General features: G+C 40.5%; 1 protein-coding gene across 7 annotated transcripts in view; it reads right to left on the reverse strand.

The window, feature by feature from the left end:
* ACTR3 (actin related protein 3) overlaps nt 1–10001 on the reverse strand; it is a gene marked incomplete at both ends in the record, with an annotated part of 56255 nt that extends 46254 nt beyond the window's left edge. For all 7 annotated transcript variants that reach the window (XM_084227674.1, XM_084227672.1, XM_084227676.1 and 4 more), the window contains one exon: nt 9958–10001. In XM_084227674.1, the coding sequence (XP_084083800.1) occupies nt 9958–10001 (44 nt within the window). The remainder of the gene's footprint in view (nt 1–9957) is intronic.
* Between the last annotated feature and the right edge of the window lie 8436 nt (nt 10002–18437).

Genomic DNA, 18437 nt, shown 5'->3' on the forward strand with positions numbered 1-18437 from the left:
TTCCAAAATACTCCATAACTTCAAAATTACTCACACCATCATCAATTATTTAAAAATAAATAAACTTCTCTTTTACATATTTAAATGTGAAACTCACAAGGGTTTTGGAAAAGAATGTGTTAATTCAAACTGTTAGTAATAGAGCAAGCAGTCATCAAGATAAAATAAGGAATTTAAGGCAACATAAAGAAAAATGGGCAATATATTTTGTCATTACCCTTTCTTCCCTTAACAATGGATATTCAGAATTGAATTCCATGACTATTCTAAGGAGGACCCACAAAAGACTAAGTCTTGTTAGAGGCAAAATATCTCTTCACTAATACTGACCAATCCACTTCTGTCAGTTACCAAACAACACAAAATCTATGTCTAAATCAGAGTTTAGGTCAGAACTTTTTTTTTTTTTTAAGATGTATTTATTTATGCACACAAGTGCTGGGGTGTAGGCCAGAGATGCAGGGGATGAGAGTATTTACCAGAAACAAAGTGGGGAGCAGAACAGGCAGACTGACTGAAATACACCGCTGAGGGGAGCAGAGGCTGAGGGGAGCAGAGGGCGAGACAGGAAAGGTCTGCTGTGCCACGCCATGAGGGTTAGCCAGTGGCTGCCAACAGCTTACAACGCTAACACTTAAACCCCCTGTGTCTATGGGGAGGCCCAGGTCAAAACTCTTGATCTTAACTGAATGACTACAAGATGCAGAGTAAGCTTATAATGCATGTTGCTAGTGTATAGCTGCAGCATGCTACAGACTTCCTGCACCATGATTTCGGTGTCAGACTTTTTGTTGACTGGTTTCCCCTTTGCTTTACTAAACCAGGTTCCCAGGCTTCCTGTCAATTGTGCGATATACACCATATTCTTTCAATAATTCCTTTTTTTTTTAATTTGCTTATATTAGCTAGTTATTTTGCTTGCATCTAGGATTTCTAACTGATAGAGAGCCACAAGTTACATTTTTCTCATTTCTACCTCTCACAGTCTTTTGATGAATTTTAAATCCTGTTTCACTTTTGAAAATAATCGAAGTTTAGATTAAATAACTTTCCTGACAACAAGCAGGGCAGATCATTCACCTGTATTTACAATGGCAATAGGGAATGACTTTACCCTATAGTTGCACAAGGGGGAAAAAGCATTCTTAAAAGACAGATTTCCAAAATTCTTGAAAAGCATTTTGTAAGCAATAAAATTCTCAACTCGTTTTTTATATGAGTAACAAATTAATCAAGAAAGGGCAGGGGCTTAAAGTCCCAAAAATTCTCTTTCCTTTTCATGGCTGCAAAGAGCATGGAAGAATGACTTGAGCTTAAATCTGTTCACCTTTTTTGATTACAAAACAAAATTTTGAAATACTTTCAAACAGAAAAATATGTAAGCTTTTATTCAACTCTGTGTTATTTAGATAACATGCATGCAGATTCACCATAAACTCTAAATCTATTTTAGAAAAAAAAAAAATCCACTTTCTGGTAACCCAGGTGTTCTCCTTAATCTATACAGTAATTATTTTCAGCATCAAATACTAAATATTAAGTTCCCTGAAGTCTAATAAAAAAATTTCTTTTTTATAGTCCTTATAGTCCTCTATTGCTAAGTTCTGCTTACTTTTAAGTTCAACTGTCTCATTTCTGTTTTTATAGAGTAATTAATGAGAAATGACTTTTTAATACATCAATTATTCATTTTCAAATTGCAGCTTCAGAAATACATATGTCTTCATTTTGAAGATCAACATAATTAAACATCATTGACTTAATTGAGCTATCCAGAATTAACCAGTAATTTTCAGTTTTATCATATTAGATATGACTATGCAATATTCAAATAGCTAATAAATAATTCTATCATTTAACTTGCATGTGTTTCGGGTTAATCAAATCAGTGGATTGGTCATTAGGACCTCTATATATTTTGTATTTTACTAAAAAGTAGCAGTTCTGGGCCCCCCTAGTGGCGCAAGGGGTTGAGCCACAGCGCTGTGAAGCTGTCCATGGCCTCTGCAGCACAAGTTCAATCCCGGCCAGGGAGATAAGTCACATGGCGCAGTAGATCTCTTCTGGTCTTGCCCTCTGCTCCCCTCAGCAGCATATTTCAATCAATCCGCTTCTTCTGCTCCCCACTGTCTCTGGTGAATCCTCTCTCTCACACACACACACCCACCCACCAACCCATACCGCAGTTCTGGCCTATACCCCAGTTCTTGCATGCACAAATAAATAAAATAAATCTTTAAAAAATTATTTTGTATTTCTACAGTTTTAAAACCAACTCTAAACTGTAGGACATTTTTCATCTTAAATCCTCTTTTTAAGATTTTTATCCTCCTTTTAACAACCTTCCCTCCCCACCCATTCACACTAAATAGGACAACTGAAAGTTTTAAAGATACCCTTTAAAGATGTGTTGGGGCAAAGAAGAGAAAAGGCCAAAGAAGGGTAAAAGAATCTATCAGACTACACAAATTCAAGGTACTTCCTTTTCATGGCTGCAAAGAGCATGGAAGAATGACTTGAGCTTAAATCAACAGTTTGGAAAGGCTTTGAAAGAAAATTATTAAAATTTCACAAAATAGTCCTTCGAAAAATAAGGACATCAATTTACCTTTACTGTTATATTAGGCAGTTATGTAAGTATCATTTATATATTTTATGATATGAAGTCCTACATAAAGCTGTAACATAACCAGCACAAAAGGTAACATTAATGTCTATCCTGTTTTGAAAAACCAAATTCAAAAATTAATCCAATAACCTCACCCAATCTTGCACTGTTACTTAGTAACTCATAAATTTATAAGTGTTTGGGAAGCTATAAACCATGCTAATGTGTATTATAATTACTTAACTACAAGTTCTTGCCATTCATTTTTCTTGCCACTCTGTACCAGTGGCTACTTACAGATCAGTTCTGTAAAAGAGATGACAAGTTCCAAAAGAATGAATTGTGAGCAGTCAAATGCCTTTATTTCAGCAGAATTTTGTTTCACAAAACATATTACTTAAAGCTACATTTTAAACATTCCACATTTCTGTTCTAGTCTAAGCATTTAGCTGCTTCCACCAGGAAGAGGGGAAGCATGATGGACAGGCAGAATACTGTGGAGGAAAATTTAGCCCTACCAGGAGCTACACTTCTCTCCTAAGGATTTTGCCTTTTAAAAAGTGGGTGGAGGTAGAAAATTGGCTATTAGCACAGCAGATCACTTATCACTTTAAACAATGTGCATCATTCCTTCTTCTCAAGGTAAAGCTCAAGAAGTCAGATCACATACTTTTTTTTTAATTTTTTTAAAGATTTATTTATACAAGAACTGGGGTATAGGCCAGATGCGCGGGAGGGTGAGAGGATTCACCAGAGACAGAACAGGAAACAGAACAGGCAGACTGACAAAACACACTGCTGAGGGGAGCAGCGGGCGAGACAGGAGAGGTCTGCTGCGTCATGTGGGACCCTTGCTGGCCGTCCAGGATCGAACCTGCTGCACTGCAGAGGCTTTGGACAACGTCACAGCGCTGTGCTCAACCACCTGCACCACCAGGGGAGGCCCTCACGTATTTTTTAAAGAAGGAAAGTTCAATCGTTTTGTTCTCTCTTTAAATTCTCAGTATGCTGGGTTTCATTTAAAGCTAATTGCCAAATCTCCACTTTCATTTCTGAAGTTGCCTATAATTTTGGCTTCCTCTAGATCACCATTCCAAACTCAGTTATAAACTCCACTTTTATCATTCTTTTACTGTCCACTCAAGCTCACAAACTTAAACCTTCACTGATGGCTATTTACAATCCGCTAGAATCAATTGCCAAATCCTAGGTATGTGGTTCAACCTCCATCTCTCCAATCAATAAAAACATTTTGATTGTGCAAAGAAATGTGGTAGGAAAAGCACTGTAGGTCTGTGTTCCTTTCCTTAAGAACTCTAATTCAATAAAAGGGGAGCCAAGGGATACCTGTAATAAATACAATGTATTGAGCACTTGCTATATGCCAAATACAATACTGTGCTGAACCATTTTCAGGCATTATCTAAAAAAGAAAAAAAAAAAAAAAAGGTCACCCATATGTAGATAACATCATCTCTAAATTACAGATGGGAAAAATAAGATGTGCAGAGTTTGAAATTACAAAGTCATACAGATAGTATGTGGCAGAACTTAAACTCAAAAGCAAAAAGTCCTTGCTAACCATAAACAATACAAAATACTATCACTGCAGTCTTTCCCAAATTAATCTTTTCTAATCTATTCCCATAGTCAATATTCTATTTCAGAATTTTTTCAAGGCTGATACTAAGAGGACTGCTTAAAAATCACCCAGGAAGTACAGTGAAATACACCTAGGTTCAATATTTCAGATTCTGAGTCACTAGTTTTGGGGGTATTTCTGATGCAGTTAGAAAAAACACCCATACCATAATTCTTGTTCATTTATTTAACAAAGATCTGAGTTCCTACTATGCACTAAGCCCCATAACTTCATTAACTTCAAATTACCTCTTCTACATCTGATCTTACCGCATTCCATCTGCAAGTAGTTAAAAGGCCTATTTTCAACTCTTTACTATTCTACTGGAGGATTTTTATTCCCTAACAAGTATCTTTTAAAATCTTTTCAATCAAAACTCTGACATATAATGAGCACCTGGTACACAGTAAGTTCTCAATAAATATTAGTCCCTCTTCATATAATCTAGGTAGCCTGTTCAATTCATAAGGTAGGGTACAGTGTTACAACACAAGCCAGGAAGTCTAAACACAAGAAGCTGCTACTGACTCTCCCCTTTCTGAATATGCTTTTCCTTTCCCTATAGCCATCCAAAATCTTAAAAGGATAGTTCAAATCCTACCTTCACTAAAACTTGCTTGATTCTTTCTGACCATAATACTTTTTTCTTTCCTTAGAACCTGCAGAATTAGTTACTACTAATGGAAAAGTATATACCTTAACATTTGATTAATGTAGTCTTCTAGCATATTCAATTTTAAAAATTATTTTTAACTCATCTCATTAACATTCTTGAAGGCAAACTGTCTTATACGTTTTCTTAAAATACCAAAAATACCTGCCGCTAAGTACAAATAAACCTTGACTTGACAAAACCTCTTTTTCCTACTACTGCAAGTAATCCTTAAGTTAGTAATATTGCTGACTTTATAACATCATATATAATTTGCTCAAAAAATCCAAATGGGCCTCCCTGGTGGTGCAAGAAGCACAGCACTGTGAAGCTATCCAGACTCTGCAGCAAGAGTTCAATCCCCAGGCCAGCCAGGGAGCTACCCACATGGAGCAGGAGACCTCTTCTGCCTTGCCTGCTGCTCCCTTCAGCAGTTTATTTCAGTCAGTTTTGCCTGTTCTGTTCTCCACTCTGTCTCTGGTGAATCCCCCACACCTTTGGTCTGTACCTCAGTTCTTGTACACATAAATAAATCTTTCAAAAAAAAATCCAAAGGACTCAAAACTGTCAAAAATTCATGCTCTAAGGAAGAAGACTACTACTACACAGTATTATATTTCTACCATTCTTATTTGCTACAAAACTCTGGACAAGTATTTTAACTTCTTTAAACTCAAATTTTTTTTTCTATAAAAAGGAGATAGTATGTCTCAGGTGATATGGAAAGTAAATGAGATAATACAAAGAATTCACCACAAGGCATGTCACATAATTCATAATAAATGCTAGTTGGTAGTGTTTCCTGATATATCTTAGAAAGCAAATTTTTCTAGATGAAGTTTAAGCAAAATAACAAGGAAATTGTCTCGAAATCCCCATGTCCAGAAATAAAGTCAGAAAGATTTGCACAGAAGTTTTCTCTAATTAACTGAATGACATACACAAGGTTAGGATTTTTTTTTTTTAATAGCATTACCTTTAAAAAGAATAGTTAACTTTACTACTAAAAATAAAGCAAATGCATAGTTCTGACAAGGGGCTCTGGAGTCCTCTGCGTAATAGAAAGAACACAGGATTTAGATATTGAAAAACTAAAACCCAAATAGCTCCCACCACTGGTACCTATGACATTAAGAAAGTACCTTACATTTCTAATCCTATTTTCTCATTTACAAAAGAAGTAAAAATAGCTGTAGCTGTCACAAGATTAAATAAGATAAAGTAAACAAAAAGCCTGGCCAGCAGGTCTTCCACCAGTGGCTCTTTTCTCCAGTGCTTAAAAATAAACTTTCTGAACTGTGTTTTACAATAAGGCTGGAAAGCTCATTAGCTGCAATATATGCACACTCCAAAGTCAGTATTTCAACATAATACTGGCAGGCAAGAAAAGAGATTGGCAGGAAAGGAAAGGGAAAGATTTTAGGTAAGTCTAAGTAAGAATCTGACTTGTCAATAACATCGTATCTGCTATGCTTACTTCAAACAGCATACACAATATGACCCATGAAGGAGTAAGAAATTTAATGAATGTTTTAAGTAACAACAACATACTCTGAATGTTTCTTCCCCTGGAAATAGCTAGAGAAACAGCACTTATTAAATCTTATGAACAGAATTAATGTAAAAAACATGAACTTCCCACTTTATATTTCCCCCCCACCCACTCCACTCCTCTGCACTGTTCTCAAACAAGATCGTTCTATCTGTACTAACTGGTAGAACTGACCACAGGACTGAAAAAATAAGGTTCTCATCCACTGACTCCAGCAAATTTATCTTTGCATTTTAAGATTGCTAAGAAATTTAACTCAATTAGGGAAATTCCTTAATTCATTCTCAATCTAAATATATCCAGAAAAATAAATAAATAAATAAATATATCCAGGAGTTCTATAGTAAGAATATTAATAACTTCTATCACAATCAATGAAAATTACCAGTGCAGTATTTACGGGGGTGGGGGGGGTGGGGGGGGGGACGGACGGTCACTGGACATAAAGGAGAAAAGGAAATTTCACAATGTAAAGCTCTGTGACCAAGCTACAACATAATAATAAGCACATAAGAGTTCCTTTATTTGGCTTGCATTTTGAAGAAATTTGAGTGAAGACATACAAAAAAGGTATGAGGATAATCATTCTACAAGTGTTCAATGTTTTTAAAAATGCTTTTTAAAAAAGTGATTTTCTTACCATTTTGGATTTGAATTTTTAATTCTGTAATTTTGTTCTTAAGCAACCAGCGCGATGAGAAAGTCTGTACCCAAATATTCATTCTATGGTACTACTGCAATACGACCAAAGAAAAGTACATCGATATGGCTACAAACATGAAGGAAGTGTTTCTTTGAAAATTTTTTTCAAAAGGAGTTATTTTCTTTTATGACCTGACCTTGATTCGCTGTCTTATGGTGAGATAAAGGATCTTTACTGGAGGATCTCTCTTTTTAAATTTGGGAATTAAGCTTCATGTTTCCTCTTATCTAAGACCACCAAGATTCGGGGATAAGCAATTTTTTAAGGTCACCTCTGCCTAACTTATACAGTGAAATAGAATGAACAAACTGATTCAAGGTTGTAATTTTTAAACATTACGTGGGTAACGACAGCCACACGAATGCATTCTCTAAAGCACAAAGCAATGCACAAACTATAGGGACATCTTTTTCATCTGAGGACCACAATGTTCTGCATACAAACCTCTGGATCAAGGTCTTACTCAGAGATTCTTATCAAAGGCCCAATCTCAATGAGTTTTCCATTATGTGCTTAAAAAAAAGGAAGGTATAACTTTCTAAGGTATAACATTTACAGGCAATAAAAGACCAAAAAGGAAGGTATAACTTTCTAAGGTATAACATTTACAGGCAATAAAAGACCAAAAAATCTTTTAAAGATTAAAATAAATGAATTTCTAAAGGTGTAATTTCATATTGTGAGAGAGAATTAAAGAAAGTGAGGCAACAACAGTGAATCCTAACCAGTTTCATTCAAATTACAATGAGTGTCAAGGTGACAACCTCTCCTAGTAAGGCAAAACTAATGTAATGTAACTGAAATATTAAAAATAATTCCTGAACCCCTTTCCCCACACCTCTTGGTCTCTTCACAAGTTTTAAGAGAAAAGGTCACTAAGGACAGCTAACCTCAATGAGACACCTAATATACTAATTAAAAAATACAAACCTCAATGAAACACCTAATATACTAATTAAAAAATACCAAAACTGGATTTCAAAAGGGGAAAAACAAAGTGAGAAAAAGTAACACCTTTTTAAGATGTTACCCTGTTGTTTATTAGAGACAATTATATACACTAATTTTATTGACCATCAAGTAATTTCTAAAGCATGAGATATTAAAGAAGTAGCAGTATTTTTTACTTTAATAAAACACTTGAAAATGCCTTCTCAGGCCAAATCTAATTTAAAAACTGACACTAAACACAAAACTACTCATCAATTAAACTAAGCAGGGAAGGGGAAAAAACACTAGTTCAGAGAAATGAGACTTTAAGGAAAAATCAAGTTTAAACTGTCCATCAAGAAAATAAAATAAGTAATACAGGAGTTTCAAGGCTAAACAAGGCTGGCATTTCCCAAGGGGAAAATATTTAACAAACCAGTTGTCTGTCACCTGTGCATGGCTGAAGTTCTAGCAATTGCAACACCAACATAAAGTTATGAGCATGAACATTAGAGAAATTTTACAGAGAGCCAATAGTGAGGGGCACACCTTCCTTTAAGTAACCCTTCTCTGCTGAATCAGGGGGTGGGGAGTGAAGGCAGGCAGTTCACCTCTCAAATCCCTCCTCTCCCAAATTACAGTGTTTTGGGGATTCCAGAGGTAATAATACATCACCACAGGACCAGGAAAAAAAAAAAAAAAAAAAGCCTTTCCATATTTCAGCATAGAGCAGTCATTCTACATTAAAGTACTTCCTATGTAAATACAAATCGTCCTGTAACTCGGCAAAATTCCTATGACCACCAAAGGAGCGGTCCCTTCCATTCCTTTCTCCATTTCAGTAAATGACACAACACATCGACGACCAGCAACTCCCCGAAAAGGACGGGCATCCCCTCTTTCCCTCCCGCCAGCCTCCTCCTCCTCCAGGCACCCAGGTGGACCAAGCAGCTGCTTCCTGGGCGCGCCCCAGTTCCCGACCTCTGCGGGGACACCACCCCTTTTTCTAAATTCACAGAACCTGACCCCCAGCCCAGTCATTCAGCCAGCCTCAAACACGCTTAATTTTGAAAGTTCTAATAAGATGCGTTCAGGTTGCAAACGAAAAACTACCTTATAAGGCGATAAAAGCCCGAGAGCAGGAAGCGGCTTTGACAAAACCGAGGAAGTTGCAGCGCGCTTGCTCACTGGGGGACTTTCTCAGGCCGAGAGGTAACACATGACATCTCCCCGACTAAAATGGGACTTGGGTCGCCGGTCAAAATGCGGGGGGCGATGGAAAAGACAGGGAAGCCGGAAAGGAAGAGGAGGTGGGTGGTCCAAGGCGAGCCCCGACGCAGGTCCCCGGTTTCCGAGGCTTCTCCCCCCTCCCCGCCCACACCCGGGCGCGCGGTGTCACCCGAGCTCGCCCGGCCTCCCCGGGCGCTTCTCCTTCCCCGCGCCCCGGCCGGGTCCCCGCGGCGCCCCCACCCGCCGGCGCGCGGAGGGGGAGCGGAGCCGGGGCGCCGGCCCAGGGGAGCACCCCCCAGCCACCGCGGGCCCGAGGCGGCGACGGTCCCCGCGCCCCCGGGCGGAGCTGCCCCCGCCGTGGGGGAAGGGCCGCGAGCGAGCGAGCGCCCCGGGGAGCCGCTCCCCAGGGGTTCCTCGGCCCCGCGCCCCGCGCCCGGCCGCAGAGGCTGACGCCGGGGGACCGCGGAGGCCCCGGCTCGGCTCCGGCTCCGTGCCCCACCCCTCCCAGCCCGGCCGGGCGCGGACGCTGACACCGCGGCGGCGGCATCGCGCCGGCCCATTCATCCCGCGACCTCCTCCCCGCCCCGCCATTTTCCTCCCGCCGCCTCAGTTTCCCCACCCCCGCCCGGCAGCCCCTTACCCCGTGCCACAGTCCACCACACAGGCCGGCAGCCGTCCCGCCATCTTCCCCCTCGCCTGCTGCTGCCGCTGCCGCCGTCTGCTCCGTGCTGCGTGCGGCCAGAGATGGGCGGCGGGACGGAGGAGCTATCTGACCATCCGCGGCCGCGCCGCCCTGTCCGTCCGCGGGGAGCCGGGAAGCGAAGCAGCAGAGACGAGACGGCAGCTCGGCCGGCGGCTCCCACTTCCGCAACCCAGGCCGGCAGGCAGTCCCCGCCCTGCCCCGCCGCGGCCTCCTCCCCCTGCCTCTCCCCTCCTCCTCGCTCCTGCCCCCACCCTACAACTTCTCCCCTCACGCCGCCTTTCCCGGGGAAGCCAAGATGGCCGCCGGTGCCGACGCCCCGGCCAGGACGGGCCCAGGTCGCCAGCGCTCCCCCTTCCGGCTCCGGGCGGGAGGGGCAGGGCGCATGCGCGGTGAGGCGCGGCCCGCAGCCGCCGCTCCCTTCCCGGCGTCCGTGGAGTCCACTTCGGGTTTTCCGAGGAGGTTGGGGCGGGGAAGCCAGCCCGAGCCTCCAGTTCTGCTTCTGAGGCTGGGAGGGGGTTCTAGTTTCAGTGACTTCTCCGCTAGATTGAGGAAGGAGTGGAACTGCTTCCGCTACCGCAAAAGTCTTTTCCAGAGGCCCGGGGAAAACGGCCTAATTGAAAACATTGTCAGCAGCTCACAATGCTGGGAACTTGAGTGACTGCATTTTGAATGGAAAGGAGCGATATACATGGGGATGAGCAGTCGTGGACCCATGAACAAAGGCTTGCACCATGACCATTCTGCCTTTGTGTGAAGGTTTTGCTCAGTTACACGTGTGCATTGTTGCAGTAGTGCATATCGGTAGTGTTACAACGTTTAAATTGTAGCACCCACCTCCCCCCCACCCCACAGACTAGGCCTTAGCCCTCAAGGAAGGCAACCCCCTGGGAATATTCTGCATAGTGCGTTCTACACAAATAGGCTTTTATTCGGGCTTTTGGAAGATGACAAAGGTTTGCCTCTGGAGTTGGGGTCCAGTATCTACTAACAGGGTTATAGATTGAAAGCCAAAATTTTAATTAAAAAAAACAGGATCTCCTAGGACAATGGTTTTCAAATTGAAGTGTGCATCAGAATGATCTGCAAGACTTGTTAAAGAGTTTTCTGGTTACGTGGTACGGAGTGGGGCCTGGTCATTTGCTTTTCTACCAAGTTACCTGGTGATTATCTGGGATCCCACCTGGGGAACTTAAAGGTGAATAATTTGCCTCTTCACCAAACTAATCTTCTCATAAACCTTGGTAGGTTTACTCATGTGAGGCTAAAATAAAAACATTTTTCCTAAAAAAGAATGTCTTCTTCACTCCAAAAGATCAGATAATGTGGTTTTAGACTGGTCTGGGAATGGAATACAGAGTTTTCACTTTTTTTGGCATATAAGTATTGCTCACTACCATGGCAGGGATTATGCAGACACTGAATATTCACTGAGCACAAACTAAAATCGGCTCTCATAGAGCTGACAGTTTAGTGAGGAAACATGAACTGTTTGAAGAGCAATAGAGAGCAAGAGACCAAGAGTTACTGAGAAATGGGTAGGAGGACTCAAAGAATGGCAGAGAGGCAGAAGATGGAGAAATCATTGTTGACAAAGTGGCAATTAGGAACTAGGTTCTGAAGGATAGTAGGAGATTAGGGGAAAGGCTGAGGAAGAAAAGAAACCCTCCAGGAAGAAGGAACAGCAAATATCATGGACCAGAGGTATAAAAGAGCTTAATTTCTTCAACAAATTGCGAGACCCAAGTGGTCTAAGTGAAGTGAGCCAGAGAAGATGCAATGGGAGGTGAATCCTGAGAGGTAAGGAAGAATGAAACAATTCATGGATTTATAGACTTCTCTAAGCACTTTAAAGTTTAGGGTAAAAGCAACTTGGAAGCCATCAATAATGTCTAAGTGAGAAAATATGGGTGCTTGTTTGGGAATTCCACAAAGTGAAAAGGGGAGTGAATGATCTTACAACCTGTACACTGGAGTCCAGGGAAATAAATATGTGAGAAGAAGCATCCAGATGGAATCTATAAGTGCAGAGGAGAAACCTTTAAGGGCATCATCATCATCAGTTAGTGTCCTGCATATACACAGTTACAAAAAGTAAAGAATCCACAAGGGATGCTTTCTGCAGTATTGTACCAAGTAGAAGGCTGACAGAATTGGTTCTTTGTTCGGATACATTATTGGTCTTTTCCCTATTTCTTAGGAGAAGATTCTAGACTGTCATTCTTAATATCCATTTCCTCTATTAAGGTGTTTAAGATCATATGGGAGAACATATGTCCAAAATTGGCTTGACAGAAGAGGGATATGGCTTGTTTAGGACAGAGCAAATGGCTGTTTCCAGCAGCTACAGAATGAGGAGTCTGTCTAAAGACAGAGTACTTGAGCAGGTCACTGAGGAAGCCCATGCTGGTGGACCTTACTTGGCTGCTTATGTTCTGGCCTTGGGTGGGTGTGCAGGAAAGTAGTTACATCAAGGATGGTAAACTGGAATGCTCCCGGGGATTAGCAGGTGGCATTATGATTGAAGAGGACCATGAGGAGGAAATGGCAATGTGGAGAAACCACATCCCAACAGAAGTCTGCAAAAAACTGTTAAGCAAGAATGCAGGCCTGGTATTGCCAGAGTCTCCCTTTTTTCAAGGGAAGTCAGATCTGTATTTTTATCTGTTGGTAACTATATCCGACCTATGGGCTGCCAGTTTTCACCTTTTGGTTTACGAGGCTCTTTAACCTTCACTTGCTTATTACATTCCTGTATGAAGCTCAGTGCAGTGCTAGGTCTCTTTTATAGACATGAGGAAAGCTTCTACCATAATCTCTTTCATATAGTCAGTACTATCCTTTGTCTATAAAGGCCATGACCTTGAGAAGCATTTGGAAGCTTCTCATTGGAAGTGTCATCTGTTCTTGTTCCTCAATTTGGTCTACCCAAACACTTCGCTTGCTTAAGACCCCTTCTACTTCCTGCTTGCTACATGCCACATTGGTCAGGCTCTGTACTACTGTGGTGGCTCAACCTTCCTGAGCTGTGCAGAGCCTTCAAATATATATCCTGCCAAAGCATTTCTGACCAATGCTTTGCATATGCACCCTTCCTGTTCACCCTCCTCCAAGCACAGAGAAGCAGGTGTTAGATCTATAAGCGTTTTAGAGATAACAGATATGAAAAGGAAAGCAGTTTATATTGGGGTTTGTTTAACTGTCCTATATCTATTACTCCCTAATAACACCTTGATTTCTTTTTAGGTCAGGTCAGCTAGGTGCTTGATTCTTGTTAGTTTCCAAGTGTGCTTCTCAACCTTTCAAGCATTTGTGAGTCTTAACATAACTTGGCAGGCAGCACTCCTGCCTGCGTCTATGCAGGTGCCTCTCCTTTTCTTTCTCCTTTTCCTAATAAACCTGCCCATTTAAAATGTAAGAAAAAAAAAAAAAGATGTCTTGGCAAATATTGGCCCTTTATGGACAGATTGAATTTTTGCAATTGACCAAAAGTTTTGTGGTTTTTTTTTTTTTTGGTTTTTTTTTGCAGAGTCAAGTCTAGTGAGTAAAATGGCTGATCAACTATGGTTCTGCATTTTTTTTAATAAAAATTTTATGTGACCATAAAGTAATAAAGGTAGTTTCCATAGATGACTTATAAACTGCCTCTGACTATGTTTCTAAAATGAAGTTCTGGAAAAATTTTACTTAGTGGCTACATCCCTGGAATAAAAATATACTCATTATATGTTTAATTTAAACAGAAAATTTATTTCATCTGGTGATACAGTGTTTGAAATGTGGTGAGATTCTACAACCCTACCACCAGCAAAATATGAAGTTAATTTATAACTCAAATTGATGGTAAAAGGCTTTTACTTACCTCCCGCCTTCCATGTCTCTGTGTATTTGTATGAACACAGATATACAGATATTAAATATAAAAACAAATTCCAGACAAACTACAAATCTTCAATGTGGAATAAAATCCATTTACTTTGTTGTGACCTGGTAAGCTAGTGTCTATGATTTGCTGTCTGTTTCCCTCTACAGCTTCTCCCCTTCCCTGATGCATTAGCCACATCAACTGTCTGCTCTTATTCATACTCACCAACACCCACTTGCATCTTCTCAGGCTTTCCGGCAGTCATTAGTTATTCCTGAATCAGTTTAAATCTCATCTCCTCAGGAAGCCTTCCCTAACTTCACTCTTTGAAATAACCTGCCTCACTTCACCATATCACTGTATTTTAATTCTCTAGTGAAATGCCTTATTTATTTATAAGTTCATTTGTTTAGTGTATATTTTCCAACTAGGAAACATCACCACTAGGATTTAAAGAGGGTATGGCACATAATATGGGTTCAATAAATAGTTGAGCAAATAAGTTGAATAATAAGAACAAAACTATAAATATATTAGAAGAAAATTTAGAAAAATATTTGTATAACCTCTAGGTGGATGAGATTTTCCTCGGTAGAGACCCATATTCATTAATGGAAAGATTTGGTTACATAAACAAATTTCCACTGAATGAATTTTTTTGGAATTAGGGATTTGAAGAAAATACTTATGTCACACATAAAAGTTAATATCTCTAACAGTTAAAAGTGACAAGAAATAGACAAACAATCCAATAACACAAATTCCCTGTGGAGGAAATTTAAATAGACCTTTAACATAGGAAAAGAAGGCTTTCATCACTGCAACTAAAGGAAATACAAATTAAACAATGACAGCATTTTTCTCTCATCAGATTTACATACATTTAAAAGAAAAAATATCCAATGCTGATAAACATATAGAAAAAAATAGATGTGCATTGAACACTTACTTTCTGAGAATATGAATTGCTCCAACCTACAAAATTATCTATTAGAACTCAACTTGTGTACGAAAATGAAAAATGATGTAAAAAATATATAAGGGCCTCCCTGGTCGCGCAAGGGGTTAAGACGCAACCTATGAAGCTATCCGCAGCCACTGCAGCACGAGTTCAATCCCCGGCCAGGGAGATACCCACATGGCACAGCAGACCTCTCCTGACTCACCCGCTGCTCCCCTCAGCAGTGTATTTCAGTCAATCCGCCTGTTCTGTTTCCCACTCTGTCTCTGGTGAATCCTTTCACCACCACCCCACACCTCTGGCCTGTACCCCAGTTCTTGTATGCATAAATAAATAAATCTTTAAAAATATATATATATATAAAATAAAAATTAAAAAAAAAAACTTACAACCTGTATAAGTCAGTCTTAGAAATTCCACTTTGGTGAGTCCTAAAAAAATTTAAAAGTACTGATGTCAGAAGGAAAGAAGATTATGAAAATGAATTATTTAAAAATTTGAAGGGCCTCCCCTGGTGGCGCAGCGGTTGAGCGCTGGGTTTCGAAGCTGCCCGTAACCTCTGCAGCGCCGGTTCGATCCCCGGCTGCTCCCCGGCCACTGGAGGAGGGTCCCACATGGCACGCAGACCTTTCCTGCCGCCCGCTGCTCCCCTCAGCAGTGTACTTCGGTCCTTCTGCCTGCTCTGCTCCCCCCTCTGGCTCTGGCTCTGGTGAATTCTTTCACCCTCCCGCGCTTCTGACTGTACCCAGTGCTTGTATAAATAAATAAATAAATAAATACTTTAAAAAAAAATAAAAATTTGAAGATGTGTGCCTCCCTGGTGAAGCAAGGGGTTAAGGTGCAACCTGTGAAGCTATCTGCAGCCACTGCAGCACAAGTTCTATCCCCAGCCCTGGAGCTACCCACATGGTGCAACAGACCTCTCCTGCCTCACCTGCTGCTCCCTTCAGCAATGTATTTCAGTCAGCCTGCCTGCTCTGTTCCCCACGCTGTCTCTGGTGAATCCTCTCATGCCCCATACCTCTGGCCTGTGCCCCGGTTCTTGTATACATAAATAAATAAATCTTTTTTAAAAATTGAAGATTTGAAAATAGATCTTTTATTTCAAATGCCTCTATGACCAAGTGAATCTCAGGTTTGGTTTTATATTTTTACTTTAATTTTTCAAAGATTTATTTATTTATGCATATAAGAACTGGAGTACAGGCTAGACATGCAGGGGGTGAGAGGATTCACCAGAGACAGAACAGGGAGCAGAACAGGCAGATCCACTGAAATGCACTGCTGAGGGGAACAGCGGGTGAGACAGGAGAGGTCTGCTGCACCATGTGGTTAGCTCCGTGGCCAGCCAGGGATCCTGGGATTGAACTTGGGCTGCAGTGGCTGTTGTCTGATAGTTCTGTCTTTAACCCCTGCGCCACTAGGGAGGCCCCTCAGGTTTGGTTTTAATTTAATAAGCGGGGAGCCTAGATCTTGAGAGACACTAGAAATCTTTTCCATAGGTCTGTATTAACCTAGAGGAATATGTAGTAGAGATTGATATTCATGCTTTCTCCTTAGTGACAGTACCTGGATTTTATTCAGGTGTCCAAAGACTGCATTTGTCAATCTCATTTGCAACTAAATGTAGCTCCGTGATTATGTTATGGCCAATGAGATAAAACCAGTAGTTGAGTAGAACTTCCGAAACATAGCTAAAGAGCACAGACTCAATGTGGAGTACCATTTTCTTTTTTTGCCTTCTACTCTCTTCCTGCCTGAAACACAGGCAGTAGATAAAGCCATTATGAACAATTAGTCAAACTTGAGAAAGCAACCTTGTTCTAAGGAAACTGAAGCAGGGCCTCCCTGGTGGTGCAGCAGGTTGGGTGTTGCGCTGTGAAGCTGTCCGCAGCGCCAGTTCAATTCCTGACTGGCCAGGGAAATATCCACATGGTGTGGCAGACCTCTCCTGCCTCACATGCTGCCCCCCTCAGCAGTGTCTTCAGTCCGTCTGCCTATTCTGCTCCCCACTCTGTGGTGAATCCTCTCACACTCCCGTGCTTCTGGCCTGTACCCCAGCTCTTGTATAAAAATAAATAAATGGCCAACAGGCATATGAAAAAATGTTCAACATCACTTGCCATCAGGGAAATGCAAATCAAAACTACCATGAGATACCATCTTACACCAGTGAGAATGGCACATATTAAAAAAACTAGCAACAACAAATGCTGGCGAGGGTGTGGAGAAAAAGGAACTCTTCTGCACTGTTGGTGGGAGTGCAAACTGGTCCAACCACTGTGGAAAGCTGTGTGGAGATTTCTGGACCTACTAAACATAGAGCTTCCATATGATCCAGCAATTCCACTCCTAGGTATTTACCCAAAGGACACAGAAACATCAATTCCAAAGAACACCTGCACCCCTATGTTTATAGCAGCACTGTTTACAATAGCTAAGCTTTGGAAACAACCCAAATGCCCAAAAATAGATGACTGGATCAAGAAGATGTGATACATATACACCATGGAATATTACTCAGCATTCAAAAAAGATAAACACATGCAATTTGCAGCAACATGGATGGCGCTGGAAGGGATCATGCTCAGCGAAATAAGCCAAAAAGAAAAAGAAAAATACCGGATGGTCTCACTCATAGCAGGAATCTAGAAAACTTAAATAAGGGACCAGGAAAATGAATAACTATAAGAAAGTGAAAATCAAAATCAACAAAAAACTATGAACCAGAGACACTTTTAGGGGGGCGGGGGCGGGAGGGGAGGCATTGGGGTCAGAATGGGGGGGCTGCAATTGTATGGGGAATGTAACAATAAAATTTATTATAAAAAATAAATAAATAAATAAATAAATCTTTAAAAAAATAATAAGGAAAGTGAAGCAGAAAATAGAAACAGCTTAGGTCACTCATGACCCAAAAGAGGCACATAAGCCTAGATCACTCACTTCCAGACTTACTTTACATGTGAGAAAAAATAAGCCCTAGTATTTAAGTCATTGTAGTTTGGCATTTTCAATTATATGCACTGAATCTTATTCTAATTGATAACACTATGCTAAAATGTTAAATGTAAAAAGCAAGTTGCTAAGTTATATCAGAAGGATATAAATTCAAATGCGTATAGGTGATAGGGCAGTAATATAAAAAGGTAGAAAATAATAAGAAATGAAAAGGCTTGGAAGCCCCTGCAGCGTCAGTAATATCACCATTTAGGCGATTTGTACATCCATATCTTCCAGTTTTTGATGTTAAATTTCCCTAATGTTTTGCAAACAAATATTTTTCCTGCTGTATTTAGCTTGCTGGCCACCAGTTTGTGGTCTTTGAATTGTGGTACAATTTAATATTTGGAAAAATACTGAAAAGGGAGAAAGGAAGGAAGGGTGGGTCCTATGTATCTATATATTTATATGTGGTATAAACAGAGAAAATATGAAAGGTTGCACATGAAACAGTGGAAATCTAAGAGGAATGAGATTGAAGAGGGAGATTATTAATTTTCTCACTATATTTTTTTTTATTTTATTTTATTTATTTTTTTTTTTTATAGAGGCATGCTTTATTTATTTATTTATTTGTTTTGTTTGTTTGTT

Source organism: Talpa europaea (assembly GCF_964194135.1).
Source record: "Talpa europaea genome assembly, chromosome: 1".
Taxonomy (NCBI): domain Eukaryota; kingdom Metazoa; phylum Chordata; class Mammalia; order Eulipotyphla; family Talpidae; genus Talpa; species Talpa europaea.